The sequence below is a fragment of the Balaenoptera borealis genome (assembly GCF_965194805.1).
Source record: "Balaenoptera borealis genome assembly, chromosome: 1".
In the NCBI taxonomy this organism is placed as follows: domain Eukaryota; kingdom Metazoa; phylum Chordata; class Mammalia; order Artiodactyla; family Balaenopteridae; genus Balaenoptera; species Balaenoptera borealis.
Genome location: NC_138860.1, coordinates 180053569 through 180081105, shown reverse-complemented (window position 1 = coordinate 180081105; position 27537 = coordinate 180053569). Strand labels below are relative to the sequence as shown.

The following is a 27537-nucleotide window of genomic DNA, read 5'->3' as shown; positions in this document are numbered from 1 at the left end:
GACCACGCTCTTAGCCAGTACATGTCACAAAAATGGTCTGTTTCCCACTCGCTGGTGAGATCTTTGAGGGCCCCAAATTCTTTGATCTCGGCTATTCCCAGTGCCCTAAGAGGCAGGAGAGGAGAGGTCAGGATACCAGCTCTGGAATCCCTGGGCCTGTGCCCAATCCCCAGGACCGTCACTTTCTAGCTGGGTGCTTCCAAACAGGTTCTTCTCTGCCTCAGTTTCCCCCTCTGTAAAGTGGGGCTAATAAATAGTTCCCATCTCATAGAACCAGCCTGAGGAATAAGCGTGCTGATAGATGCAGAGCAGGTTGGCATCTGGCACAATGCCGGGTAGCTGTTTGCAGATGGGGGCTCCCAAGGCCACACAGTGAGCTGGTGCAGGGCCAGGCCCCCAACTAACTCTTCTCAGCACCTTTGAGTTCCCCTGCTCCTTCCTGCCTCCCTGTCTACCCTCCTGCCCTGCCCCAGCCTCAGCCCCAGGGCTCCCCCCTCTCTCCAGACCCTCCCACCAGTCCCTTCTCTCTGCTGGCCCTCGCCCCAGCTGGGAACATTTCTCCAACACCTTCAAGGGTTTGGGACAGCTATTCCGAGCTGCCCCTGGGAGTTCTGCTGTGGGGTTGGGGCTGATGGGGAGGAAACAGGCAGAGGAGGCTCCTCTCCTGGGGCTCCTGGGAGTATCCGAGACCTGGGCTAGTGTCCCCCAGGCATCGCGAGCGACCTTTGCAAGGTCAGGCCTGAGTGCCACCCCAGCTCCTGTGGGGTAATTCGGCCAGCCACCACCACTCTCTGCTTCCCTTTCCTTCTCAGTGACGAGGGCCAGCACTTTCTTTGGAGGGAGGACCGTCTCCACCCCAAGCCCTGCGCAGGCAGGCTGCCCCGCCCCCCCCCCTCCTCCAGCCAGTCTCCTCTCCATGTGCCCTCCCTCAGCCCAGAACTCGCTCTTGGGCCCAGCTGATGGGAAATTAACCGCTGCTTTCTTTTCTGCACTGATTTTCTTCTGCTTCCTTGTTCTCTCCTTTTCCCGTTTCCTCCCCCAATCCCCAGCTCTCCTGCTCCTTTTCCCCTTTTAGCCCCATCTGCATCCGACCCTCTTTTGCTCCATCCTTCCTTCTCTCAAATCCAGTCCCCCTCCCCCACTCTCTTCCTCCTAATCTCTCTCATTCTTCTCCCGCAAACACCTCTTCTTTCTCCCTCTCCAGCCCCTCCCTGCCCCTCACCCTCTGCCCCCTCCCGCCAGCCCCTCCCGTTCTGTCTTCCCTCTTCTCCCCTTCTCTCCTCTCCAGCCCGCTGATGGTGGGCTCCAGGCAGGGACTGGGCGAGGTTCCGGGCCCGGCCGACCCAGGTCGGGGCGGGGGCGTCGAGGTGGGGGGATCGGGCCGGATCCGCGCGGCTGCCCCCTCCCCGCGCTCCGCCGCCTCCACCGCCGCCGCCGCGCGCCTTTGATCCATGGCCCGAGGCCGCCTGACAGTGGAAAATGCGGGGAGACAAAACCACTCAGTCAAAGTGATTCCCAACAACTGTCTCCCCGAGATAAGGACGCGCTCGGGCTCGGCGGCCTGCTTAATTCCTGCGGCCCGGGCCTGAGATCGGGGAGCAGCAGCGAGCCTGGCCGCCGCCCGGAACGCCGGGCCCGGCGCGGGGCGTGCGGTTGCGGGTTCTGCCTCCGCCGGCCCAGCCGACGCGCGCACGGTGGTGGCCGGTGGCCGGTGGCCGAGGGCCGGGGGAGCGAGTGCGCTCCGCAGACAGGCACTTCCTTGCTTGGTAGCGCCCCCAGTGAGGGCTTCCTCCCTCATTGCCATCCTCCATTCAGTCGCTCCTCTTAGCCAATGGTGCACTTGCTGGGATGTTCTCACCCTCCCTTCTCATCACTCAGCCAAGCCCTCTTCACTTCCTCTGAGAAGCTTCCCGTTCTCCAGTCTGGGTGGCCGCACTCCTTCCCAGGGTAGCAGTTTTGCCTCTGAATTCTAACTTTCTGGATACTGCTCTCTCCCCCTAAAGCAAGAACCAGGCTTTTCTGGGGGCGCGTGGCCCCAGCACAGAGCCTGGCTCATAGTAGGGGTCTGATAAACAGCGGTGGGCCCGCATTGGACACAGCATCCATCGTATGCCCAGCCCCACGGTCCCTGCCTTCAAAGACCTTCCAGTTAGCTTGGCAAAAGAAAGCAAGGAAACCAGGAGCCAGAAGCCTCCAGAGAAGAGGGGATGCCCCAGACAAGAGGGTGTGGGGAGATAGGGAAGTATCTGTGGCCCCTGCACCCACCTGACAAGAGAAATATGTTTCTCGGGGATGCCAGGCTAGACTGGACTGGACTGACCACCTGGAGGTCCATCTTTGCTTTCCCACCACCTTCCTTGGCAAGCTGGAGTCTACCTTGGAGGTTCAGGAGGTGACAAGAGGTCAGATGATGTAAAGGGAGAGCGAAAGGGAACCTTCACAATCCCAGCCTAAAGCCCCAGGGCGCTGTCTGTTTGGGACAGAGAGAGCCAGCATGATCCGGGTGATGGCAGGGGCCAGAGGTCATGGGGAGACAGAATCCCAATCTCTGGGGGTGCAGGCAGGATCTGGTTTTGTCAAGACTGTTGGAGAGTGGGTTCTTAGAAGGGTAGGGGATTCAATTAGAGTCAGTGGTTCCCAAAGCTGTGCATCAGAATGATCTGGAATGCCTGTTAAAAATCGAAATTCCCAGGCTCCACCCTGATGGGTCAATACAGTAGCTCTGCTGTGGGAGCAGGGGAATCTATATTTTAAAGAAGGCACCATCCAAGGCAGCTGGTGTGAGGTCTGGCACATCCAAGGCACCGGATTAGCGAGCCTTCACCTTGTCAACATCGCATCAGCACCTTGACCCTCAACCCCCTTTCTTTAGGAAGTGACTCAGGGGCAGGGCTGTTTGAATTGAACTGAGACCCCTCTCCAGCAGTCTCCGGGCTGGAAGGCTCCCTTGAGGTAGTTAACCCACTGCCTCCTCTAATAATAGAGACACCTGCGGTAGCCCTCCACACTTCTCACTGCCTAGAAGGACTCAGGGATTAGCAGGGCTTTCCCGCGGGCACGGTGGGTGTGGCAATGGCCGGATCCTTCCAGAGGGTCGGTGGACAGCATTTACAGTCATCTCTGCCTCTGCTCCAAGTGGCACGGGCAATCCCTGCTTTGACACAAAGCCCTGGGAAACCTTTCCAAGGATCGAGCACCAGGCAAGGAGAGGGGAGACCCATCCCTGTCTGGCCCCTGTCCCTCCATCCTGCTCGTTTGTTGGGGGCCAGCAGAGAGCGTGGAGGCGCAGCATGCGGGCGACCCTCTTGCCAGACCGGGGTGTGACCTGTGGCATCGGAGGATTAAGGTCCCACGAGAGCCCTGGCAAGTGTCTTGCACAAAGGGGACGGTCCAGGCTGAAACTGAGACGTGATGCCTGAGGGCAGATGTTCCTGAGCCTCCCCCAGGGGCTGCCTTCCCTTCCCTATCACAGATAATGCCCCCCACCACCCCTAACTGCCCAGGCATCCTTCCCTGAGCCCCCTGGATGCTGACTCCCACCCTAGCCAACTCCAGTCTCCCTCTCTAGGCCTCTGGAGGAAGCGGCTGTCCCAGCTGGGGTCCCACCCTGCTTTGGCCCCCAAAGAAATGGGGTTACTTCTCTAGCATCTTTACTGTTCATAATAATTACAACAAATCCCTGATTTGTTCAGAACCAAAGGAGTCAATGATGTGCTTTTGCCCCCATTGACTATTTGGTCCTCACTGAGCCCTGAGGGCCTGGAATTGACAGAGGGGCAAAGCTCAAGGTCAGCAGCAAGGGACAATGTTGGAATCCAAAACCCAGGTCTGCCCAATGCCAGAGATTAAATTCTGTCCTCTGTGCCGGGCTACCAGAACAGAACCCTTGCCTCTCCAGGTCTGGTCTGCACTTGAACAAGCTCCCAGGGGATTCCCATGTTCAGGAAAGCTTGAGAAGCACTGGCTGAAATGACCTCGTTATGCCCTCCCAGCTCTCAGATGCCCCATAAGCTCCTTGAGTGACTCAGAATGGACCACCCTGGGCAGCAGAGGAAGGGGAAAGGAAGGGGCCTTGGAGGGAAGCCGCCGAAATCCCTCAGAGGAAGAAGCAGGGGAGCAGAGGTGGTTGGCTGAGGGTTCCTCCAGCCTGCAGTCCAGTGCTGGGCTGACAACCAGCTGGACCAGGGTGCTGGCCTGGCCTCCCGGCCTAGTGGAAGAAGAGAGAAGAGACAGAGAGAAACAGAGAGACACCCAGAGGCCAAGAGACAGAAATGGGAAGAAAGACAGAGAGAAAGAAAAGGAGACAGAGCAACCCAGAGAGAGTGTGCAGACAGGGGCTGGGACAGGAAGGAAAAGGCAGAAACAGGGAGAGGCCGGGGTGGCGGCAGTGATGGAGTCAGAGACACAGTTGGAGGGAGATGAACGCACAGAAATGGGACGGGGACGGGGAGCCGAGCCGGGAGGGAGGACCCCAAAGCTGGAGGAGGGGAGGTGCAGAGGGCTTGAGGGAGACACATACCCAGCTCTGCAGTCAGACTCAGGTTTGAATGCCAGCCCCACCACCTCCTAGCTGTGCGGCCTTGGGGAGGGAAGGAACTTTACCCTGGGATCCTGCCAAGGATCAGCGGGACATGGGAACCTGCCAGAGCACAGCTACTCTCCATGCTCCTTCTCTCCCCTGCGGTCCCGGTGTCCATGGCAGGGACCTTTTCTCAAGCCCAGGCCTGAACCCCAGATGCCCTGCTCCCAGCCCTGGCCTCCTGGTGTGGCAGTGGTTGGTCTCCAAGCCCCCAGAGCCCAGGGTGAAAAGTCTTGGCCTTTTGATGAGTGTTTCCCTTTAGTTCCAGATGCCACCCTGACAGGGGCTCCGCTGTGATTAATGTCCCCGCCCCCACGGCCTGGGACCTGCCCCTCTTCCCCAAGCCAGAGCTGGTGGGTGTGTGGGCAGCATAGGGACCGAACCTTCCAGAATCCCCTCCTGGTTTTCCCTCTTCCTTGACCCTTCCTCAAAGCCACCCTCAGAGGAGCCAGTTCAACTCAGATGAGCTGACTTTTCATCCAAGTCCCCGTTTTCTCATCTGTGTGATATTCATAATCCTGCAGCCATGGTTAGGAGGCTGTGTCAGCAAAGGGCCCTGAACCCCTCGGGGCAAAGCAGAGAGACCTCTGGGAGCCTGCTGGGAGGACCCTACAGCCCTGATAACAGAAGCACTAAAGGTGGACATAGGGCACAGAAGAACAACTTTGGCTCTGACAGTGACCCCGGGAGGTGAATTAGACAGTCATCAAACCATGTAGGGGGCATACAGGCTTCAGCCATTTGAAGGCTCTTATACATAGTGGCAGGGGAGGGGACCGTGGATCGTTGGGGGTACTGCCAGGTGGTTTTGGGGACTTCTGTCAGAGTTGGAGACCACGGTTGGAGATGCAGGTTGAGTTCAAATTGGTCGTGGTCGAATGGGAGAGCTTTAGATAATAACTCTCCAGTTGGGATGGGTGGTTACCAGCTGTGTGATCTTGAGCAAATGACTTGACCTCTCTGGGCCTCAGTGTCCTCATCTATAAAATGTGGATGACAGCAGTACCTGTTTCACAGGGTTGTTGTGAGGAGAGAAAATAGGTTAACACGGGAAATGCTTAGGACCCTGCTTGGCATGGAGTAAGCACTGAAGCCTGTTAGCTGGGATTACAGATGGTTGGTTACCTTTGGAAGTGCAGTCAGCACAGGGTCATGGAGTTGGATTGTACTGGGAGTTGGGAAACCGGCTGCATTGGGGTGCATGCGGTAGAGGATGGGGTGGGCACTCCATTCTGGTTCCTACCCCACCTTGCCCAACCCCCTTCTCAAATAACCCAGGGCATCGCCTTCCCAGCCCGCAGCACCAGCAGAAAGCTGCTGTCTCCTCCCGCATCTCTCCCAGCCTGGGGCCTGCAAAGAGACAGCATCTCTCCGTGACCGTCCCCAGACTCTTGTTGTTTGGTACATCAGAGCCGTGGGCACGTTTCTGCTAATTTTGTGGCTGCCTTTATCAAATGGGGATTCACAGGCGCTTTATCCTCGATAAGTGGATTAGTCGGTGAGCTCAACAAGATGGTGTGGGACGCAGGGGCTGCTCCGGAGAAGATATTTGTTTCGCAGAGAATGGAGCCTGCGTTGCCTTCCCTGGGCAGGCGAGGCAGGCAGGGCGGTGAAGTAGCTGGAGGGCCGGCCCTCTGAGCTCCTTCTCCCCGGGCAGGGGAACCCTAACTCTTGGGAACTCCCTACAGGGCAAGCAGGAAGCGGGAGGGAGGCTGGGTCCCCGGAGAACAGGGTCCCTCTGGGGAGGAGAGAGTGGAACCCCGAGTTCAATCCAGCTACCTGTCATCCCTGGGCTCATTTGGAGAGTGTCAACTCCCTGGGCGGCAGCTTCCTCCCTATCTCCTACCTTCTGATGCCTTTGTCTTCCCTCCTCCCCTTCCTCCTAGCCTTTTGCTTCCCTTTTGTTTCTTTTCTTTCCTCCCTCAAATACCTCCGAAGGCTTTTTGCTAAGTATTGTGAACCCAGATGTGGATGAGACGTGGTCCTTGCTTTTACAGACAAAAGAACAAAACCAAACCCAGAAGCCTCCGAACATGGCAGCAAGAGGCAACTCTGCTTGCACACTGGGCTTCTCAAAGTTCTCTCCAAAGTCCAAAATGTGTTCCCCCAAGGCCCTGGGGGTGGGTTCTAACAGATTTTTATGTATTAGCTTTAAAATGCAGACTCATTTTGCATGCTTTGCCCCTGTGGAGCTATATTTGTTGACCATCACAATAAAATTAATTAGCATCAGGGCAAGTCGACACTCCAGGAAGTTGTGCCATGTTCTCTTGTGACTTGGCATGGTACGTGACGCCATGCAACATCATGGATGTTGAGACTGAGGGAGAGGCAAAGCTGACTGGACGTGTGGAGTTTGGGTGACCAAGAGGCTGATGTAATCGTAGACAGATACAGGGAGTACAGGAGGAGGATTGGATCAGGGTAGATGTATGGAGGTCAAGGCCAGGGGGCTGCCCAGGAGAGAGCTCAGGGCAGAGATGTGGATTTCAGAGGCCTCTCTCTATAGAGACCCGGAGATGGAATAATATGCTCAGGGGGAGAGGAGAGAAAGAGGCTGGGAGGATGCTTGGTCCAGCTGTTCCTTTAGGCTGGATGAGAACACGGGGGGACCCACATGTTTTCTTTTCCCCCTCCATTTCTACTATGGGTGGCCGGGATCTTGAGGTCCCTGCTCTGTGCTGCAGCAAGAATCTGGTTGAGGGTGAGGGGGGGGAGCAGAGACTCTAAGAAGGAAAGAAAAGGATGGAGCAGAGCATCCCGGGTCCCCAGCTGGTCCTTAGCAGCGTCTGTCCTCGCCAAGCTGCCTCCAGCTGAGTGTGATTTTGCTATTTATTTACATGTAATTATTGCTATGAGGTGCAGATATTAACGCTGTCAAGAGCAATTTGCTCTGACATTTTTCACTCACTGAGTGCCCCCGCCACTCTCGATGGAGCCCAGGGCTCTCCCAGCCCGGGCCGCTGCTCTGCTCGCTCGGTGGCCGGGCCAGAACCACCCAGCCGGCAAGGAGTGGCGTCAGTGAGCTCACCCGGCTCCTCCACAAACTCATTAAACTTCGAAATTGAATTTGGTCCGGGAAAGGGCTGGCTGGGCCCTGCTCCACCCGGCCGAGGCTGGCTCAAGGCCTCCCTGCCCTGCCTTCCTCCAAGAAAACTGGGCAGGGGCTGGCGGCTGAGGCTGGCAGAGGGCAGCTGGTGAAGCCGGTGGAGGGTCATTGTCAGAGAGGTGGGAGAGGACGCAACCACCAAGGTGGCCACGGCATAAGGGTCAGGCATGGCGGCCGGAACCCTCTCGACCCCGTTACCTGCTCACCCTACAAGAAAACCAGGCAGCTCTAACTTCGGGGCACGTTATTGCAATTGACTGCTATACCCACCTAACAAAGACTTCCCTGTGGGGCCCGGCAAGCACCTTAGGCAGCCTGCAGGGGGTGGTACCATGCGTGTAGGAAAGGTGCCGAGCTGGCCCTGCAGTGGGTCCCGGAGATAGATGCTGGAAGGAGAATCGACTTTGGAGTTACACCTTCCAAGTTCAAGCCCCAGTCCACCACTTCCTGATTGTACAGACTTGGGTGAGGTTTTTTAGCTCCCCTGAGCCTCAGTTTCCTGATCTGTAACATGGAACAGCCAATACTCATATTTTATTGAACCTAAGATGATTTGATGGTGGCCCTTTCTTGATCTTCTCGGAAGACCTCAACAAAACCTTTGCACACAGCTGGTGTCTCTGCTACCACAGCCGTAGCAAGGTGCTATGGATGGTGAAATGCATTCCAATTCTAGAAAGATGAAAATCCACATTGTTCTGACAGCTGTGGTAAGGAGTGAATGGCAGCGCTGCCCGCCCATAGTAGGTGCTTGGCACGTAGTAGGTGCTTAATTATGGAAGGCTATGATCGGGTTTCCTTGTGAGCCTCTTGATAACCAGGGGCTGTTTTATACAAGAGGACACTGAGGTTTGTTCCTTTTTTCACTCGTTCTTTCCACTTAAGGGACTTTGCTCCTTGGAGAGGACCAAGCAGGGCCTGAGCCGTCATGGCCGTGAGTCCCTAACGCGTTGTGATACGTGCCAGCTTGTCTGCCCAGGTACTAACGAGGCCTCCCTGCCACCACTCACTCCCTGCCATGGCCAATCTGCGTCCTCGTCTCTGGTAATTACCGAGGGGGAGCACTCCCACCACGCCAGGGGGCCCGAGAGCCCAGGCCACCGTGTCCCCCTCCTCCTCTCCCAACCTGGGCCCGGCCAAAGTCAAGGAGGCCCCCCTCCCTCCCCCTCTCAGCCCTCCCGGCTCCCCCTCCTCCCTTCAGCTCAGCCAATTAGGCCCCTGACACCTGGAGCCACTGACAAACTGTTTCTGTCACTTGCTCTCTGTCTTTCATTAGGGCCGCAGAGGAGGGGGAGCTGGAGGGGAGGGGGAGGAGATGGGATCTTTCATGCTTAGTAAGGCCAGATACATTAATTACAAAACGGCCATTTGCCGCGTGAAAGTGTGCTAATTAAATTTATGCAATCATTATCTTTAAATAGTCATATCTTTCCCGGCGATCGGCCCCTTCCTTCTCCAACCCCACCGCCGCTCTGAGAGCGGAGTTGCGCTAATCCCCATCCGCCATTATCAGGCCATCAGAAATGGTCTCTGAATCCCACCGCACCCCCATCAGCTCCAGCACCCGCCAGGGACCAGGAGCCCTTGGACCCATCCTGGCACAGACCCCTTCAGACTTGGGCCAACCCAGGATCCGCCTAGGGAGGGGGAAGCCAAAGTCAGCCCCCGCCCCACCAGTGTTTCTAGATGCTTCTAGATGTTTCCAGATATTTGGAGGTTGACATCTTGTAGACCAAACACTGGGAATTTGTGTGTGTGTGTGTGTGAGAGAGAGAGAGAGAGTCTCAGCTTCTTGGACAATGAGTGGGAAGTCATTCTGTGCATCCCCCCATTTTCGAAACAGCCTTTAGCTAAGCCGTCAAGGACCCCTTGGGTGAGGAGGGGGCTCTGAAACCCACTGAGCTGACGGGAGAGGAGGGACCTTCCATTTATTTTCATCCACCCAACTCTGTGCCAGGCCCTGTGCTGGGGATAAAAGATAAGTAAATTCATTCATTCATGGATTCACTCACTCAATAAATATTTGTTAGACATCTACTGTGTGATGGGCACAGGGAATAAATAGGACAGCAAATGTGCCTCTAGCAGCTCTTGGTCAAATCCAAGGTCAAGGTCAGTCTGTGCCCAGGGCAGAAAGGGGGACCACGGCAGGGCTGAAAGTTTTCTCTCAGTGATGCCCTTTTTTGGCTTCGTCTCTCAGAGCGTCTCCTTTCACACATCAGGAGGTTCTTACCACAGTCTTGGCTGAATCCTTCCTCTGCAGAAATTATTCTCCCTGCTTTCCTCTCCAATCAAACAGAGCCTGACTCCTGAGTCTTTTTGGGTCTGGTCTGTGGAACTCCCACGTGGAGGGAGGAGAGAAGCTGGTGGACTCTGGCGGTGGGGAGGGCCCTCTGGGCCAGAGATGACAGTCAGTGGCCAGCTGTTTCCCGAGCGCCCTCTGAGCTTCTGAGGTCCCCAAACCCCAGTGTGTGCCCTTGGTGAGATCAACTAGAGGGGCAGACTGGACATGTGCCCAGACATACGTGCTGTACCCATTAGCAACACTCACACATGAGAATCACAAACGATACTCACACACATGCACACACAATACTCTCACATGAACTCAGGAGCACACATACAGAACTCATACCTGCACACGTACTCTTGTGTACATGCGTGCACGTACGTGACACACATGTCCACACCATATTCACATACATGCACACACAGACTCACAAACACACATACAAAATTCAACTAAACATACACACAATACTTTCAAGTGCACCTGCATGCATACACACCCACACTAGTCTCACACATGCAATATCCCCCATATGCTCCCATATAATACACACACACACACAACACACATACACAGAGCTAAGAATGACCCAGAGCCACATATGGTAAGTGAAGACCACAGCCAGTGCAGGGCAAGAGTACTGGACTAAAAGTCAGGGGTCAAGGGTTCTTGCCCCAATGCTGCCACTCATCCCCTAGGTGATTCTGGGTGAGCCCCTCCTAAGCCTCAGTTTCCTCATCTGAGAAATGGGGTAACAGTGCTTCATAGAATGGTTCTGAGGCTTAAAGGGAGATGGCTTTGGAAACTGTAAGGTGCTGTGCTCATGCAAGAGAATGGCCTTCATGGAAGACTGGGTGGGGACAAGCGTGAGGGGATACAGGAGTCGGGGCTGGGGTTGGGGTCGGACAGGGGAGGGATGCTTGCATGGGCACCAGCTCTCCTGGTTGGCAGGGGGCTGCTGTGTGAGATGTGGCTGGTGGAAGGTGTGGCAGGCGAGGGCCACAAGCAGAAAGATGGAAGGCGAAGTGGGGGGCGGCGACAGGGAGACCTGCGGGAAATCTTGTTTGGATGCTCAGAGTCAGCACCCGAAGCCCATTACCGCTGTCCACAGGAGGCAGGGAGAGGGGAGGGGGCCCAGATCCTCTTAGCGGAGAATTGAGCATGAGAGAGGGGGAGCAGCGGTGGTGGGCGTCTCTCTGGGTGGGTGATTTCTCGCTTGCACTAATCCCAGCATGGAGCTGGGGACAGGCGGCGGGACGGGCGGGTGTGTGTTTGTGTGATGTGTGTCTGAGGTGTGCGGTGTGTGTAGGTCTGCTTGCCCGTGTGCATCTGTGAAGTGTGTGGATGGCGTAGGGGCGGGCAGTTGTTCGCGTGTCTCATTCTTTGTGTGTCCATGTTGGCTTGTCTGTATAATGCTGTGCTTATCCCGGTATGAGTGTCTGTGTGTATTCTGTGTGCATGCCCGTGATTTCACCCACACGGGTGTGGAGGTGTAGTCATATTGTGTGTGTAGCAACAATAGTGATGATCTGAGAGCAGTGGTTCTCAAAGTTGGCAGCATACTAGAATCATTGGAGGAATGAGCTTTTAAAAATCTCGATTACCAGACCCTCAGACCAACTAATCAGCAGCTCTAAGGGGTGGGGTCCTGGCATCAACATTTTAAAAGACTCTCCAGGTGATTGCACTGGGCAGTCAACATGGAGAAGCAGTCTCCCAGCAGACAAACCCCAGGGGAGCCGCCCTGTGCCTTCTCCCCAGCTCTTAGCCTGCCCTTACGGGGTTTATCTGGACACAGAGATGGACTTCGGACCCCAGACGCTGAGAGACCAGGGCAAGTCATGAGCTGGGCTTCCCCGGCTCATCCTCAGCCTGGGACAGTCTGTGGTCCAAAGAGACATATTTCATGTAATGCAGACGGAAATTGTGTTCCATTCCTGGCAAGCTGTGCCCTTACCTTCTCTCCCTGACAATGGGAACAGGCTGCCCCCAAACATGCCCCTCTCAGCTCGTGTGGAAGTCAGGGGGATGAGTTAGTAAGCGGGTGGACCAGGCAGGGCTGCAATCAGACCTGAGGCTTGGAGATCAAAGCGCTTAGTGTGCCAAGCCAGCCGGTCATTTTGGGGCCAAACCGGAGCCTGCCAGTAAGAGGGGTGGCCGTCGTGAGCCCCAGGACGGGCTACACTGCTGCTAGTTTGCGGGGACACTCTGCCCGAGTGCAAACCATTGCTCCTGTTTGAGCCTCGGTTTCCCCATCTCTGAAGATGTGCCAATCTCCGAGGTGCCTCCCAGCTTTCATGTGTGTATTTAGATGTGCTTACGTGCAGGTGTGTGCACAAAAGTGCATTGATGAGTTTAAGAAGGGTAGGTGGGCGTACATGAAGTTTATCATGACAGTTTATTGGAGTTTTGATGAAAAGCCATGTGGTGATCTGGAGAAGAGGTGTTTTGAGTTGTCTCACCTTCTGGGATGCAGCTGTGTGTCCCTGTGGAGGTGCAGCGTGGGCTGCTCTGTGCGGTGTGTGTGTTGTGCAGGTATGTGAATTCTGGGCCCCGCTAGTTCTCAGCTGGAGACTTCATAGATTCGCCACTCTCTACAAATGAGCACATTCAGGGACCCTTGGGGACCAAGGCAAGGCATGACCTGGGCCTCCCCAGACCATCCCCCAGAGGGGTATGACCTGTCCGCATGACACACGCCTTGCTCCCTTTCCAGAGTGCAGGCAGAGTGATGCGCCATTCAGAAAGCACCCACTGTGTGCCTGGCCCCATGGGGGAGAAGAGATAGAAAAGACAGGGTCCCTGACAGGGAGGAGGTCCCTGGGCCTGCCTTGTCTCAAGCTATGTCCCATCTAATCCAGGTGGAAGGTCGGGAGAGAGGAAGAGGAGGGGGAGAGCTTACATTTACCAAGAACAAATAACATGCCCGGCACTGCGTAAGCATCCTATGTGCATTTACTCATTTAATCCTTCCAATAACCCTATAGGTAGCTACAATTACTATCATTCCCATTATACAGATGAGAAAACCGAGGTCCAGAAGGTTAAAGAAACTGCCCAGGGTCACAGCTAGTTAGCGGCAGAGCATGGATGCTCATGCAGATATCCTGGCCCCCAATGCTGCAGGGAAGCCCCTCAGAGCACTCACTGGCCGAGTGCCTTCAGTGAAACCACTGTCCCTCTGAGGCCTCAGGGTCCCCTTCTGGCATTGCAGAGGCGGGGCTCCCCACCTGCTGCCTGGTCGCTGGTCCCGTGGTCCTTGGCCTCATTCTAACCCCAGTCTCATCTCCAGGTCCACCGTCCTGACCTCACCAGTCTCGGCCCCCGCCCCTCCCTCCCCCCTCTGCATCCTGCCATGGGCCCACTCACCCACCCCGAACCTGGCCATGGAGCCCCGATGATGGTGATCACCCCTTCTAATTGCAGCCTCGCTCCCAAAGCCACTTTCGGTTATCACAGAAGGTGCAGATCTCACAGCTCAGCCTCCTCTGTCCCAGGCCCTCGGGGCCAGCTCAGGAACGGAGGGAATTAATTACATTTTTCCCATCCCCTTCTTTTAAAGTAGGGGAGCGCCAGCACGTCCCAGGGGAGGGGGCGGTGAGCAGAGGATGTGGAAGGGGGGCTGGTGCTTGGCTCCCGCAGCCCCCACCCCCCCAAAACCTAGAAGCCTCTCCCCGGCGGCAGAAGGTGGCGGGGTGAGGCCGGCCCCTTATTGATTTAGTCTGGTGGAGGCTGGGACTGATTTAGAGCAGAGGGAAAGGAAGGGGCTTGGGGTGGGGGGGCATGGCGGGTAGAGGGGGAGAGGAAGGGATGGCTGTCACTCAGCCTGACAGACAGCCCAGAGATTTGCCTTCAGATAAAACCTTACAGATGTGGAGGTCGGTATTGATTTTGAGTTAGTAACGGTAACGTACCAAGAAGTAATACATTAGTGAAAGCAAGGTCACCGGGAAAAAAGTAAAACCCACCGGGGGAGAGGCCTTAGCATACTGGAGTGGGGTGGATTACCGCATCAGACCAGGACTTCCTCAAGTTCAAAAGTTTGCAGGCCCCAGACCTCGGCTGGGCCCCTAACTCTGGGCAAACGCTTCCTGCTTCCGCAGGCAAAGAGGGACTTCCCGGGGGCCTATGGGCCAGCCACAGGCCGGCGAGGGCCACGTAGGCCTGCGGGGCTCTGTGCAGTGGGGTGGCCGAGGGCCTCTCTCTCTCGTGCTCTCCAACACAGCTTGCTGTGGGGAAGAAACACAGCTAGGGGTCAGGGAGACACGGGTTCAAATCCCAGCTCTGCCACGTACTGGCGGTGTGATCTCAGGCACTCCTTTTCACATTCCTGTGCTTCGATTTCCCCATCTGCAGAACGGGGGTAATAGCCCATTTGCTGGAGAAGTCATTCAGTGCTCCCCTCTCCCACCTCTCTTTAGGTGGGTCCAATCCCATCGGCTTGGAAGTGGTCATGCCTTGAGACAGGGGTTGGATGCAAGGGAAGCCCTTTGATCCCCAGGCCTCTAGGCACTCTGGAAGAGAGCAGGCAGATGCTGCACGCCCCCCATTCACACCTATCCCAGATGTGGATTTGATTTGATGTTCCAGGGCAAATCGCATTGAACAAATCCCATTACAGGGAGAGCTCCCTGGGCCTGAGCTGGTTCTGAGCTGTCTGTTAATGACCCAGGGCCCAAGCCCCCGAGCCACTGGGCACCACACGAGCTCCTTCTGACAAAGCATTCCAGGAAGTCTTGCAGCTCCGAGGATCTTCAGTCTTATCGTTGACCTTCTTGCTATGTCTCAAACCTGCTAGGCGTGTTCCAACCTCAGGGCCTTTGCACTTGCTGACTCTTCTGCCTGGAAAACTCTCTGCTCTGTCTTCCCTTGGCTGGTTCTTCTTGGTCTTGCTGAATCTCACCTCTCTGGGGAGGTCTTGCCTGACTACTCCACATACTCTATTTTTCTTCCGTAGCATTTATCAGTATCATAAATTATATTATTTGTTGATTTATTTGTTGTCAGCCTCCTTCACTTGACTGGCAGCTCCAGGAGGTCGTGGAGCTGCTACTGTTTATTACTGTATCTCAGTGCCTGGCTTAGTGTCTGGCACATATTAGGTGCTCAATAAATATTTGCTAAGTGAATATGCATGAATTCAATAGGATTTTCTGAGCTTATAGGATGTAGCAGGTACAATGTAGGCACTGAGGCTGCAATGATGGATGAAACACAGTTCCATCCTGCCCTCAAAGAGCTCACAGCCCGGCCCTATCTCTAGCCTGGCACATAGTAGCAGTCTGTGAAACGTTTGATCAATGAATAAGTGAATGAATGAAGGATGTCTTCCGGAAACACTGTATGGTTTGGGATAGCTGGGCCATAAAGTGCAAGGTAGGAATGGGTGGGAGGAGTTGGGACAGGCAGGTAGAGGTCCAGTCACAAGAAGCCTTTGCCCTGTTTATCTGGGAGGTATGAGGAGCCACGGATAATTCAAGCCATGTGGTCAGATTTGGTGGCGGTTGTCTGTAGGGCTCTGCCTTGCAGGATGAGTACTGGGTCTATGCACAGCTCCCAGCCCATCCCCCAAAGCACCCATCTCCTCTCCCTAACCACGCCCGCTTTGCCCCCTCCATCCCATCCTTTCTGGGGGTAGCATCTGGGTGCTGTGCAGGAGATAAGGATTAAACTGGGATCTCACCAGAGCTGACAAACCCTCACAAGAGTCTCCCCAGCCCCACAATTGTCGTTTTGAAGGAAGAGAAATGGGGGCCTGTGTGTTTTCCCTGAGCCTCTAAGTTTATTCCTGGGGCCCAGGCCTCCTTGAAGGGAAGAGCAGGGTTAGTGTTTACATGGGGTAGGGAATGAGATGATGGTGATTTTCTTAATTTAGATGGAAGGTGAGGTCTAGATTGGGAACCTGACAGGCAACCTGGAAGAGAATCGGGTCTCCTAACCCCAGGGCAGTGTGAGATTCCTGAGTACCGCGCCCACTCCCCCGCCAGGCCCACCAAACACACACCAGCAAATTCCTCAGACCCAGGACCCCATCTCAACAGTCAGAGAGCAACAAACCCAGCTCAGCGGTGTCAGACGTCCTCACACATCACCCCCTTCACCGGGTCCCTCTCGCCAGCACCTCAGCACCCCTGGGTGGACCCTGCCATGAGAGAGGCCTCGGAAGTGTGTTCAACAAAGAGTGAGTTTGGGAGAACTCAGCTCCCTAAAAACACCCAAACTAGTCCAGGTGTCTCCTCTCCCAGACCCATCCCCGTGTGTCTTTGCCATCTCACTGGGTTGACACCCCATGAAGTCCCACCTAAACCCCACCAGCTGCGGTGGAGACAAAGTCCAGCCCCGGCGGGCCTGGTGCCCTTGACGTTGGCTCTGGGAGAGGGTGGAGAAAGAAAGGACAGAGGAGGGGTGACCCCCAGGGCTGAGGGGAGCATTCTGGGTACATTGTGGGAAGAGTCGGGGGAGGCTGTGCTCATGGCATTCCGGAGGAACCAGGCCCACCAGGGGTGAGGGACCCCACTGCACACCCCCACCAACAGCTGCCAGGGAACAAACATCTGGAGTGAGAACCTCTACCGTGGTTAAAACCCATCTTTGAGAGTCAGACTTGCCATTATCAGGGGAGTGGGGTCAGGCCTGGACTGCTCCCTGGCAGACGTGCTGTGAGATCTGGGGAAGCCGCAGCCCTTCGAGGGCCTCAGTTTCTCAATCCGAGAAATGGGCCCCATGGCTCCACCCCACACCTCTCTGCAGGGCTCTGCACTGGGAGAGTCACACGAGTCTGTTGCTAAGAGGAGGGAAAGGTAAGGAGAAGGGGAAGAGGAGGATTAGAGGATCTGGGGCTGCTGATACCTTAGCACTTTCCACACACAGAGCCCGTCTCAACCTCCCAGCCACACTCTAAGGATGCGGGCGGTCACAGGGGTTACAGGTCACCCCTGGCAGCTGCACAGCCAGTAAGTGGAGGAGCTCAGTGTCTGCCCCTGGTCTGAGGATCCCACATCCATGCCCTCCACCCTGCCCATGCCTCATGCCTGTGGCAGGGATGGGTCAAAAATGGGAAGGTGAAAATTTTCACAAGGTGTCTAGTTGGCAAAAAGATCATTGCTCCAATGCCCGAAGCCTGCTTTCTCCCCAGGTGGCGGGGTGGGGACATCAGAGAGCACACCGTGTGCCCAGCATGGATTGCAGCGTGGCCCTTCAGCTCTGTGCTGAGCAGATTATCAGCAAGACTGACCACCCCTGGTCCTGGGGCCTCCCTCCCCATAAAGGGTGGCATTACCAGGAGGTCATCAGGGTCCCGGGCCCTGCAGGTCAGGTCCGCAAGGGCTGCCTCTCTATCCCCCTCCCCCTCATCTCTCCTGGATTGACCAGGACACCCCACCTGCACCTCACCCCGCCTGCACCTGCTGCCTGCACCGCCTTTCCCGCTCTCTCTCCAGTAGCTGGGCCACCGGGATGCCTGGGTGCCCTCCTCTGGGCTCCCACAGTCCCCTCTGCTGCCTCTACCATGCCCATCATCACTCCGTATCCTGATGATCTGCTGCTAGTTGCCACCCCCACCAGACCCAGAGACTCCTCCGGTCAAGGTCAGGGACCATGGCTCTTCGTCCTCTGAAGTCCCAGGGCCCGGCCTGAGGCCTAGAGCCATAGTCATCATCAGTGCATGTTTGTTGAATGAATAAGTGAACACACCAATGAACCAACACCAGGTTTTTAAGCTGAGTTTCTAGAGACAAGCCTCACCCTGTCAGCTGGGGTTGCCAGCACCGATGGTGAGTTCCTGTTTGCTAAACCAGGCCAAGCAGGAATGGGGTGATGGTCACAGACATCCGGGAGCTGCCAGAATCGATGCTATTTGAAAGCATTGGCCATGTAGGGGCAGAAGCTCAAAGTCAAGAGCATAGTAGGCCTAGCACAGGATGGGGGGGGGTAAAGCTGGACAGATCCAGAGTCTTTAACCTTTGTGTTGGAAGATGGGGGCATCCCAGTCTGATGGGAGAGACATAATTAGCTGGTTCATTCATTCATTCATTCATTCAGTCGTTCATGCATGTATACATTCATTCATTCAGCAGACAGAAATAAGGTGCCCCTCAGAGCCAGGCCCAGGAATAGAGAGGGGGACTATGCCTGCCCTGCCCCCAAAAGCTCTCCGTGGAGGGAGGTTTCATGGGCCAGGACCTGACCAGGGAAACCACTAACCATCTTACCCACAAAGGCAGGCCAGCCAGGTAAATGGAGGATCTCAAGTCTGCAGGGACCTCAAGGGAGCAACTCCAGCAAAGGCCTGTCCAAGGCCAGCCTGGCATCTGCCCTGCTCACCCTTGCGTCTGCCAGGTCCTTCCTCCGAGCCCCCAACGCCTGCCGCGGCGCCAGCACTGACGGTCTCTCCCCCGCAGGTGATGAGCATTCTGAGCAACCCCAGTGCGGTGCCACCGCAGCCCCAGGCCGACTTCTCCATCTCTCCGCTGCACGGCGGCCTGGACTCTGCCACCTCCATCGCGGCCAGCTGCGGCCAGCGGGCTGAGTCCATCAAGCCGGGAGACAGCCTGCCCACCTCCCAGTCCTACTGCCCGCCCACCTACAGCACCACCGGCTACAGCGTGGACCCCGTGGCTGGCTACCAGTACGGCCAGTATGGCCAGAGTGAGTGCCTGGCGCCCTGGGCGTCCCCCTCCCTCTCCCTGCCCTGCCCGCCTCCAAGGATCTCCCGCTTATTTGTAGAGAACAGCAAGGTGGTGCTGGGGTGCTGGTGCCCATTTCATAGGTGAGGAAACTGAGCTCCAAGAAGGCGGAACGGCTGTCCTAAGATGATGCTGAGACACTACTACTGTCTTAGAGCCGCGCCGCCCCATAGGAACATAATGCGAGCCACCAATGTCATTAAGATTCCCTAGTGGCCACATTTTACAAGTGGAATGATTTTTACTAACATTTTTTATGTAACCCAGTATATCCAAGAGATGATCATTTCGATGTGTAATCCGTACAAAATTAGTAATAAGGTTTTTTTTACATTCTTTTTTTCATACACTGTCTTTGAAATCCAGCCTATTTTCATTCAGATGCTGTTTTCATTGGAAATACTTGATCTGCATTTAAGTTGCATCAAATTTACAACTGAGGAAGTAGATTTACACACCCAAGTTGTTTCAAATATACTGAAAAGTTGCCCAACCACTAAATTAAAGCGAATTTCAGTTTTTAAATTTAAGTTGGATAAAATGAAATCAAAAGGTAACATTCAGTTCCCCGGTTGCCCCAGGCACATTTCGAGCGCTCTGAGAGCCACGTGTGCTGGTGGCGGCCGGCCGTGTCAGACAACGTGAGAAATCCTGCCCCTTTCTCCCCGCCCCACCCCTGCTATAGGGCAAAGCAGTATCTTGAGTTCTCTCCCCTGCCCCCATCCTCAGCCTTGGTTTCCCCAAACTGTGAGCTGGTCTCAAGTGCCCATCCCAGCTGCCATACCCTTGGCACCTGGCCTGGGGGCAGAGACTGCAGACCCTCAGACCAAAGGCTGCAAAAGGCAGGCTGGGCCACAGCCTCCAGCTGGACGGGGATGGACGGACGGACGGGGCAGCAGCAGGGCGGGTCAAGACAGCCCGGGGAGCCGAGGTCACAGGCTGCTCCTCCTGCCCCGCCCCCGGCAAAGGTGTCACCTGCTGGTGTCAAACCAGTCAGAAGGGCATGTGACAAGAGGGTGTGACCTTCCAGCCCCAGGGCTTCTCTGGGCTTCTCTGCCCTCACTGTAGCCCTGACTCGGCCCCACTGACCTCTGCTTCCTAAGCCCACACCCGCCCACCCCTCCTCACGCAGCCTTGGCCTCCACGGCTAAATGAGGGCCAGCTGTGCCGGCCTCCGCCTCCCAGCCGTGTTCGCAGCCCCTTCCCCGTACATGTGCGTGTTCGCATACGTGTATCTGGGCGAGTGCGAATACATGCGTCATGGATACCTTACAGTCTGTGTGTGTGTGGGGGGGGGGTTTCGGCATGCACGTGTAAGTGCACACATCTTGCGTGTAGGTATGTTTATATGTATATATGTGAATGTGTGAGTGGCACATGTGGGTGTATGTGTGTATGACACATGTGTGAGTATAAATGAGCATATCGTGTGCACGTGATTGCATGTGGGTTTGTATGTGAACACTCCTGTACACATTTGGTCATGTGAGTATATGTGGCTACAACACATATGCACGTGTGTTGAAGTGTGTGTTCAGGTGTGTACATGTGGCTCAGTGTCTAGGTAGGTGCCTGTGTTTGACCTGCGTCGCTATGTGGAATGTATGACAAATATGTGTGCATGTGTGTAGGTGTGTAAGTGTACGAATATGTGTGGCAGTATGTACACATGTGTTCAGCATGTACATACGCTGGAGTGTGTAAGTGTGTGTATTGGGGAGTCTGTGTGTGTGCAGAGTGTACATACGGGTGTGGGTCTCCTTGAGTGTGTGCCTAGGTGTGGCTGTGTGTACTGGTGCCCAGTTGTGCATCTGGGTGTGAACACATGATGCTGTCTGTGTGTATAACTGTGTCTGTGTGAATGTGTGTGCATGGGGTCATAGAACACACGTGTGCGTGTATATCTGAGAGCAGGGTGCCTGCATGTGCGCGGGAGTGTTTCCAGAGGGGCTAGGGTGACCCCCTGCCCCAGCCCGTGTTCCCGGGCACGGAGCGGGACACACATGCTCTTGATAAAGAGTTTAGAGCAGCTCCAGTGGCGGCGGCGGCGGCGGCGGCGGCAGCCCTGGCCTGGGGCAGGCGTTAGTCACACCCGGAGCCCTGTGCCCCACTCCAGGGGCGCCTGCCCAACTCGGAAATAAAATTAACCCCAAAGTCAGCACGGGGCCGTGAAGGAGGGGGGATCAAAAGGAAAAGGGACCAGGAGGCGAGAAAGGAGTTTTGTTCCCCTTTGCTGGGGAAAAGCTGGCCAGTGATTTCCTCCCCTGTCCCCACTCACCCTCCCACTCACCCCCCCATCCTCCCTCATCCCTCCTCCCTCCGGCTCCCCCTCCTCCCACTCACTCCCCCTCTAGCTCCACCCTTGCTCCCCTGGCTCCTCCAGGGTCGCTCAGAGCGCCTCCTGGGCCACCTTCTCTTACCCTCCCAACTCAGACCCCATACCCCTCCACCCACCCCACAGAGGCTCCAGGGGCAGGCTGGGAGGGGCCTGAGGGAGAGTCTTCCCCTCCACCACCACGGTGTGAGCAAGTCACCTACCTCTCTGAGCCTCAGTTTTGCCATCTGTGAAATGGGGGCCCAGGGATTAGACTCCATCGTCTTGATGTTTTCCCCTGGTGCCATCCCCCTCACCTTTGACATCCTGGGACAGCCCAGGGACACACGGTGTTCCCACTGACCCTGCCCCATGTTCATGGGTGGCCGAACCCACCTATGACTGGGCTCCCACAGCCTCATGTTCCAAGCTGTGCTGTGTATGCCCAGGGCCACCTGTCATCTTCTCACATCTGTCCCATGCATGAGGTTAGCCCACTGGGCACTGGACGAAATGCATGTTCCTCATTTCGTGTAATCCTCAAAAATCCCAGGTTATTTGCCCTCAGGTTACAGATGCAAAAGCTATGGCTCAGAGAGGCTAGGAACTTTCCCCAAGGTCACACAGAAAGTGAATGATGGACTCCAGGTCATCTAACTTCAAACCTAGTTCTCTTTGGGCCAAACCGCAAACCTGTATAAGATCCTGCATAATGATGCACACCTTGGCCCACCTGGGTGTGGATTCATGTGCACACCTTCACATGCACCTATGCATGGACAGAGATTTATTTCTCTGTGTGTATTCACTAATGTGTGTCTCTACATAGCTTCAAGGTAGAACTATACAAGATGTATGTGTATAAAGAAAGGAGAAATGATGGTTTCTTGAGCATCTACTATGGGTCTGGCATTCCATCCTGACGGCCACCCTGCGCAGGGTGCAGGATTATTCCCATTGGGCAGATGAGGAAATGGGATCCCAGAGAGATGGGCTGCCTGAGATCACCCGGTGGTACGTATCGACGTGCACACGGCCACACATTTAACCATGGAAAGCATCACTTTCAGGTGTGCCTGGAGTCACGTGGGCCAAACTCTTAAGCAGCAGGGTCCACCCCCTCTTCCCGGGCCTCTCCTCTTCCCAGGGACACCTTCACACCTTCCTTTCCTGCTCCATCCATCCATCTCTCCCCGTCCCTAAAGGGGGTGGGGGCAGGGGGGCAGGGACGGGGCACATGGCAGATTAATATGGCCCTGGTGTTCCCAGAGGCCAGGGCCGTACTAATGATGGGGCTGATAGAACGCAGAAGTGTGAAAAGAATTTTAATAGATCTGACAAGTCTAATAAGAATTTGTGTCTAGAAGGGTCCTCCTCTGGGGCCGCGGGCTGACGAGACGCTGACGGCTGAGATTTGTTTACTGGTTGGCATTGCTGCCACCTCTCCTGCCAACTCCCGATTAATCTAATTTGAGACATTTAGAGCCCAGGCTCAGGCACGAGGCAAAGGAGGGGAGACGCAGAGAGACAGAAGGACAGGAAGGGCCATTGACAGAGGCCATAATGAGAAATGTCACAGCCCTGCCCCTCGCCGGACCCCGGCTTGACCCCAGGGAGAGGCAGGCTCTGTGGGACGACGGGTGCCCTTGAAGTAGGCTGGGTCGTAGGTAAATTTTGGCTTGGTGTTTCCTTGCTCATCTTGACAACAAGCACCTACTGTGCGCAGGGCCATGGCTGGTGACAGGGAGAGGCTAAAGAGGGAGAGACAGAGTGGCCAGAGGCACAAGCAGGACAAATTCAGGCTCCTCCAGCTCACATGCCGTGCGCGTGCCTCTGGGCCAGCCATCTTTCTGAGCCTCGGTTTCCATGTTTGTAAAATGGGAACAACTGTATCTAAAGCATGGGACTGTTGAAAGAATCAGATGAGATTTTGTCCACCTAGTACCTAGTGGTTCCCATCCATCATTGTTATTCAAAGCCAGACCTTTCTGCCCCACCTGCAGGAAGAGCTGTGCCCTTAGACAAGTCACTTACATTTCCTGAAGTAGAAAATGGGGCCACTGCAGGCTTTGGGGTGTAGAGTGTTTCATACACTCTGAAGTGCTGCACACGAGCAAGGGTGATGCTATAGGAGGCTGCTGGGTGGGGTTGGTGGGGGGTGATTAGCAGCTGGCATCAGACTGCCTGCATTTGAATTATGATTCCATAATTTAGGAGCCCTGGGATCTTTCAAGTTATTCAGTCTCTCAGGGCAGGGCCTCAGTTTTGTCATATGCAAAATGGGGATGATAATAATAATACCAGCCTCACAGAGTTGTTGTGAGAATTTTAAATGAGACGATGCACATAAAGTGCTTAAAACAGGACTGGCAGAGAGCCAGCTCCGGGGAAATGTTAGCTTCCCCTCCTCCCCTTCCTATTATCACCCTGACAATGAGGCCTCCTCCTGGGCAGGACCTGGAGCCCAGATGAAACTGGCTCCAAGTAGCTAAGATGGTGTGGCCACAGCTGCCGGGTCCCCCTGAGGCCAGAGATGGGAGATTTTCCCACCCTCACCCAGAGTAAGGGCCAGATCCAAGGCAGGGCAAGGCAGGCCACCACCACTCTGTCCTACCTGCTGGGAGCCTGGAGGCTGAATGACCTCAGAGGCAGCACCCAAGGGGCCCAATTCAGGCCTTAGAGCCTGGGAAGCTGAGGGGCACAGGGTCCAGACACTCCAGAAAGACCCCAGGGCTCTTGCACATCCTTTAGGAATCTAGGAGGCCATGCCCTGAACCCTCTGTGCCTGGCATCTTAAAGCCCATTATCTCATTTGATTCTCATAAGAGCCCTTGAGGAGGCTGGAATTTGTTCTCCCCATTTTACAGACAAGGAAACAGGGCTGCAGAGGCAAAGTGATTTGCCCAAAGCCACATGAGCAGGAGGTAACTGGGCCTCTGAATTGCCCCATTCACTGTTCCTTTCCTTCTTGCCACCGTCAAAGGGCATGTCTGCTTACTAAGCCCCAATCCCAGGAGCCCACATCTATCCAACTCACTATGTGCCAGACACAGTGCTAGCTCACCACTTTATATACATTTTCTCATTTAATCACGATTACCCTTCAGCCTAGGTGCTATTATTATCTTCCAAGGAAACTGAGGCTTGGAAAGGTGAGATGGTATGCCCCAAATCACACACTGAGAGTTGACAGGAGTGGAGTTTGCATCTAGGTCATTTGAGCCCCTAGGCAATACAGCCTCCTGGAGCTCAATTATTTTTTAGAATTTTTTTTTTTTTTTCGGCCATGCCGGGTGGCATGCGGGGTCTTAGTTCCCCAGCCAGGGATTGAACCTGAGCCCCATGCAGTGGAAGCGTGGAGTCTTAACCACTGGACCTCCAGGGAATCCCACTGGAGCTCAATTATTGATACAGCCCATCTCACCTCCCCCCCTTGCCCTCCAGCCATGCCCATCACCTCCTGGCTCTACCCACCCATCCTAGGCAGGAGCCCCCAACTTTGGGGAGACATGTAGAGTGTTACAGGGCCCCTCAGTGGGCAAGTGACAGAGAGGGTGTTGGGCCAGGCCTCGTGATTCCTACTGTAGTCCCCTCTCCATCTTCCTCTTACCTCTGGATCCAAGGGGTCCAGGGGGTTGGATTGACCACAGCCACAGATTCTGGTTTGGGAGGTGGCATCTCTGTGCCTTTCAAGACGCCTTGGTCACATTCCAGTCCAGTCATTTGGTCAGGGATGATTTCTGCTGCAGCCCCAGGCAGGCACAATTAGGACAGTCAAGACAGAACACACGTAGACATACCTGCACACACACACGCACTCACCCAGACACATGGACCTGGCTTAGGTAGAACTCACCTGTTCAGTTACCTATACATGCACAGGTGTTCCCACTGTTTTTCTACACATGCAGGTGCACACCACTCACCCACATCGGTGCACACGTACATGTGCAAGTATTGTTCGTGCCCATTACTACATCCCGGAGATTCTTGTTTCCACGGTTCACACACACGCAAGTACACACTCTCAGACCCTCATCCCTCTCCTCTGGGTGACCAGAAATGACAAGGCTGAAGGTCTCAACTCCCTGCATTACAGGCTCCTAGCTCCTCCTTCTGCGTGGACCCCTCAGCTCCCCAGCAAAATCTCCTTTGATTTTTGAGTACGAGGTCTTGCTTTGCCTCATCCATGAGCTGGGCTTAGGGTCCAAAAAAGGCAGAAGGACCTCGCCCTCATTACTACCTGGATGCCATGGGACTCACTGGATGTCCCCCAGAGCAGGGATAGGTAGAGACATGTTGGAAAGAGGAACTAATTGTTCACTAAACAATGTGATACCCTCTGTACTTCCCTACAGAATCCACGAAAGAGCTGGGTAAATAATGTGTTAAGTAAATATGTGCTGAATGATTGGAGAGGAAGTGAGAGAAAGAGCTTCATGAAGAAATGGATGGATGGATGGGTGGATGGATGGATGAACAGATGGATAGACAAAGAGTGGATGGACAAACTGATGAATGGATAAATGGATGGACAATGCATAGATGGATAAATATATGATTGGATGGATGGATGGATGGATGGAAGAAGAGATGGATAGATGGACAGAAGGATGGATGGATAAATTAATGAATAAATGGATGGATAGATGGATGGATAGATGGATATGTGGATGGATGGATGGATGGATGGGTGAATGGATGTGGGGCAGATTGAATAATAGGCAAAAAGAACCTCAATTTCTAGGAGTTTTATCTTTTTTTTTTCCAGCTGCTGTTGATTACCTGGCCAAAAACGTGAGCCTCTCCACACAGCGTCGCATGAAGCTCGGGGAACACTCGGCTGTGTTGGGTCTCCTGCCCGTGGAAACTGGCCAGGCCTATTAGGGCCCCTGGGGCGACTCGCGCCAGCCCAAGTCCCAGCCTCACCCTTACTGATCCCTGAGCCTCCCAGCCGCCGTCCCTTCATCGCCCTGGGGTCCCAGGAGGCCAGGAAAGGAGCCCATTCCCTTCTCGTGGCCAGCGCTCTGGAGACGAGCAGCCTGTCCACCATTTGCCTGTGATTAGGGACCTGGAGTGACCCCCTTGGAGTCTGCCCCCTCACTGTCCCCCCAGGAGGGTCTCTGGTCAGCCTGCAGTCTTCCCCCAGCCAAATCCTGTTGTGGCCTCTGTGCCATTCCAGGCACAGAGATCAAAGCTCACCCTGAACAGAATGCCTTGAGCACCCAAAGGAGGATGGTGTCTGGGATGACGTCCTGGAGCCCTTTGGACCCAACTCCAGTTGGTCCCCTGGCCAGAGGAGGAGGTGGAGCTCACAGGGCCGCTCCTGGCTGGGAGTGCTGGGAGCCGGCCCTCCCGGGTGGGTCTCCGGCTCAGGGCCAGAACCGCAGCCATTCTTCCTCTGAACACTGGGACTTCAGCAGAAGGGGGGACCCTAGCCCTGGGGCATTTCCAGGGAATCACCCAGGAATTCTGAGGACTTCAGGACCCTCTCCACGCACCTCTGCTGGGTTGGGGGTGCATCTAGCCCAGGCAGGGGGACTGGGACCACCAGGGACAGGCTTAGCCAGGGGGTGGGGCCATGTGGATGGGGCTTGTCGGCAGTGGGCCAGCCCAGGGTACCAAGACCCAAGCCAGGCATCCGGAAGCAGCTTTGGGCTCTTAGACTGAAGCCCCAGTTCCAACTTTGCCCACCCCACTTAGGGCCTGGGGAGCCCACAGAACCTCCCGTTTTCTCATTCACTGAATCAGATGGCAGGGGGAAGGGATCAAGTCTTGAGGACGCATAAGTGAAGAGGCAGGCTCAGAAGGGGTTTCTGTAACTGGGGTCCCTCTGCTTGTGGGTGGCAAACCTTTGTTGCCAAAGGCTTCGGCTCTACGCCTCCAAGTCCACAGCCCGTGGAGCTTCGATTTCTCACAGAGCCTCCTTCAGAGACCCAGGCCTACCCCTGCATGCCCTACCCTCTAGGAATGGGGCCTCCATCTGTCCGGGAGTCCCTTTAAGCTGCTGGGGGTAAAGAGAGCTTCCCTTGGAGCTCTGGAGGAGGGTTCTTGGATCATCAGGGACTGCTTGCCCCACAGACAAGACCACAGATTCTCCTTGGCATTTGGGGGGGGCATGTCCCTGTCCCACCCAGAGGTGCATCTTTCAGTGTTGACACATTCTCAGCCAGGATGCCTCTGTCTTCTGATCCAGCACAGCTGGGTGCAGAGATGTGGCCAAACTTTGAGCCACCACCCCTGGGCAGAGGGAGACACCAAAGGTTCTGGAGAAAGGGGCAAAGTCACCTTCCTTGGCCACTCCAGTTGCTCTCCCAAGCTCCCCTCTCTTTACAAGTTGAGACCTTTGGGGAATGGTTCCAGCCCCTGACTGCAGCCTCCCTGGAACTTTTCACCACCTTCACCTGTTGAGCAAAATTGTATTCATCTTCTCCATCGCCATCATTATAATCTACACTTAGATCACCTGTATCAAGTGTTGCTGGGTCAAAGGCGCTTGAGATGGGAGACACAGCACTGAATCCACGAAGACCGGACCAAATTGCTTGGCCCTACCTGGGC

At 55.2% G+C, this 27537-nt stretch overlaps 1 protein-coding gene across 4 annotated transcripts in view; it reads left to right on the top strand.

Moving 5' to 3' along the window:
- PAX7 (paired box 7) overlaps positions 1-27136 on the top strand; it is a 100358-nt gene extending 73222 nt beyond the window's left edge. For all 4 annotated transcript variants that reach the window (XM_082402976.1, XM_082402975.1, XM_082402978.1 and 1 more), the window contains exons 8-9: positions 18378-18624; positions 25748-27136. In XM_082402976.1, the coding sequence (XP_082259102.1) occupies positions 18378-18624; positions 25748-25863 (363 nt within the window). In that variant the 3' untranslated portion in view covers positions 25864-27136. The remainder of the gene's footprint in view (positions 1-18377; positions 18625-25747) is intronic.
- The last annotated feature ends 401 nt before the right edge of the window (positions 27137-27537 follow it).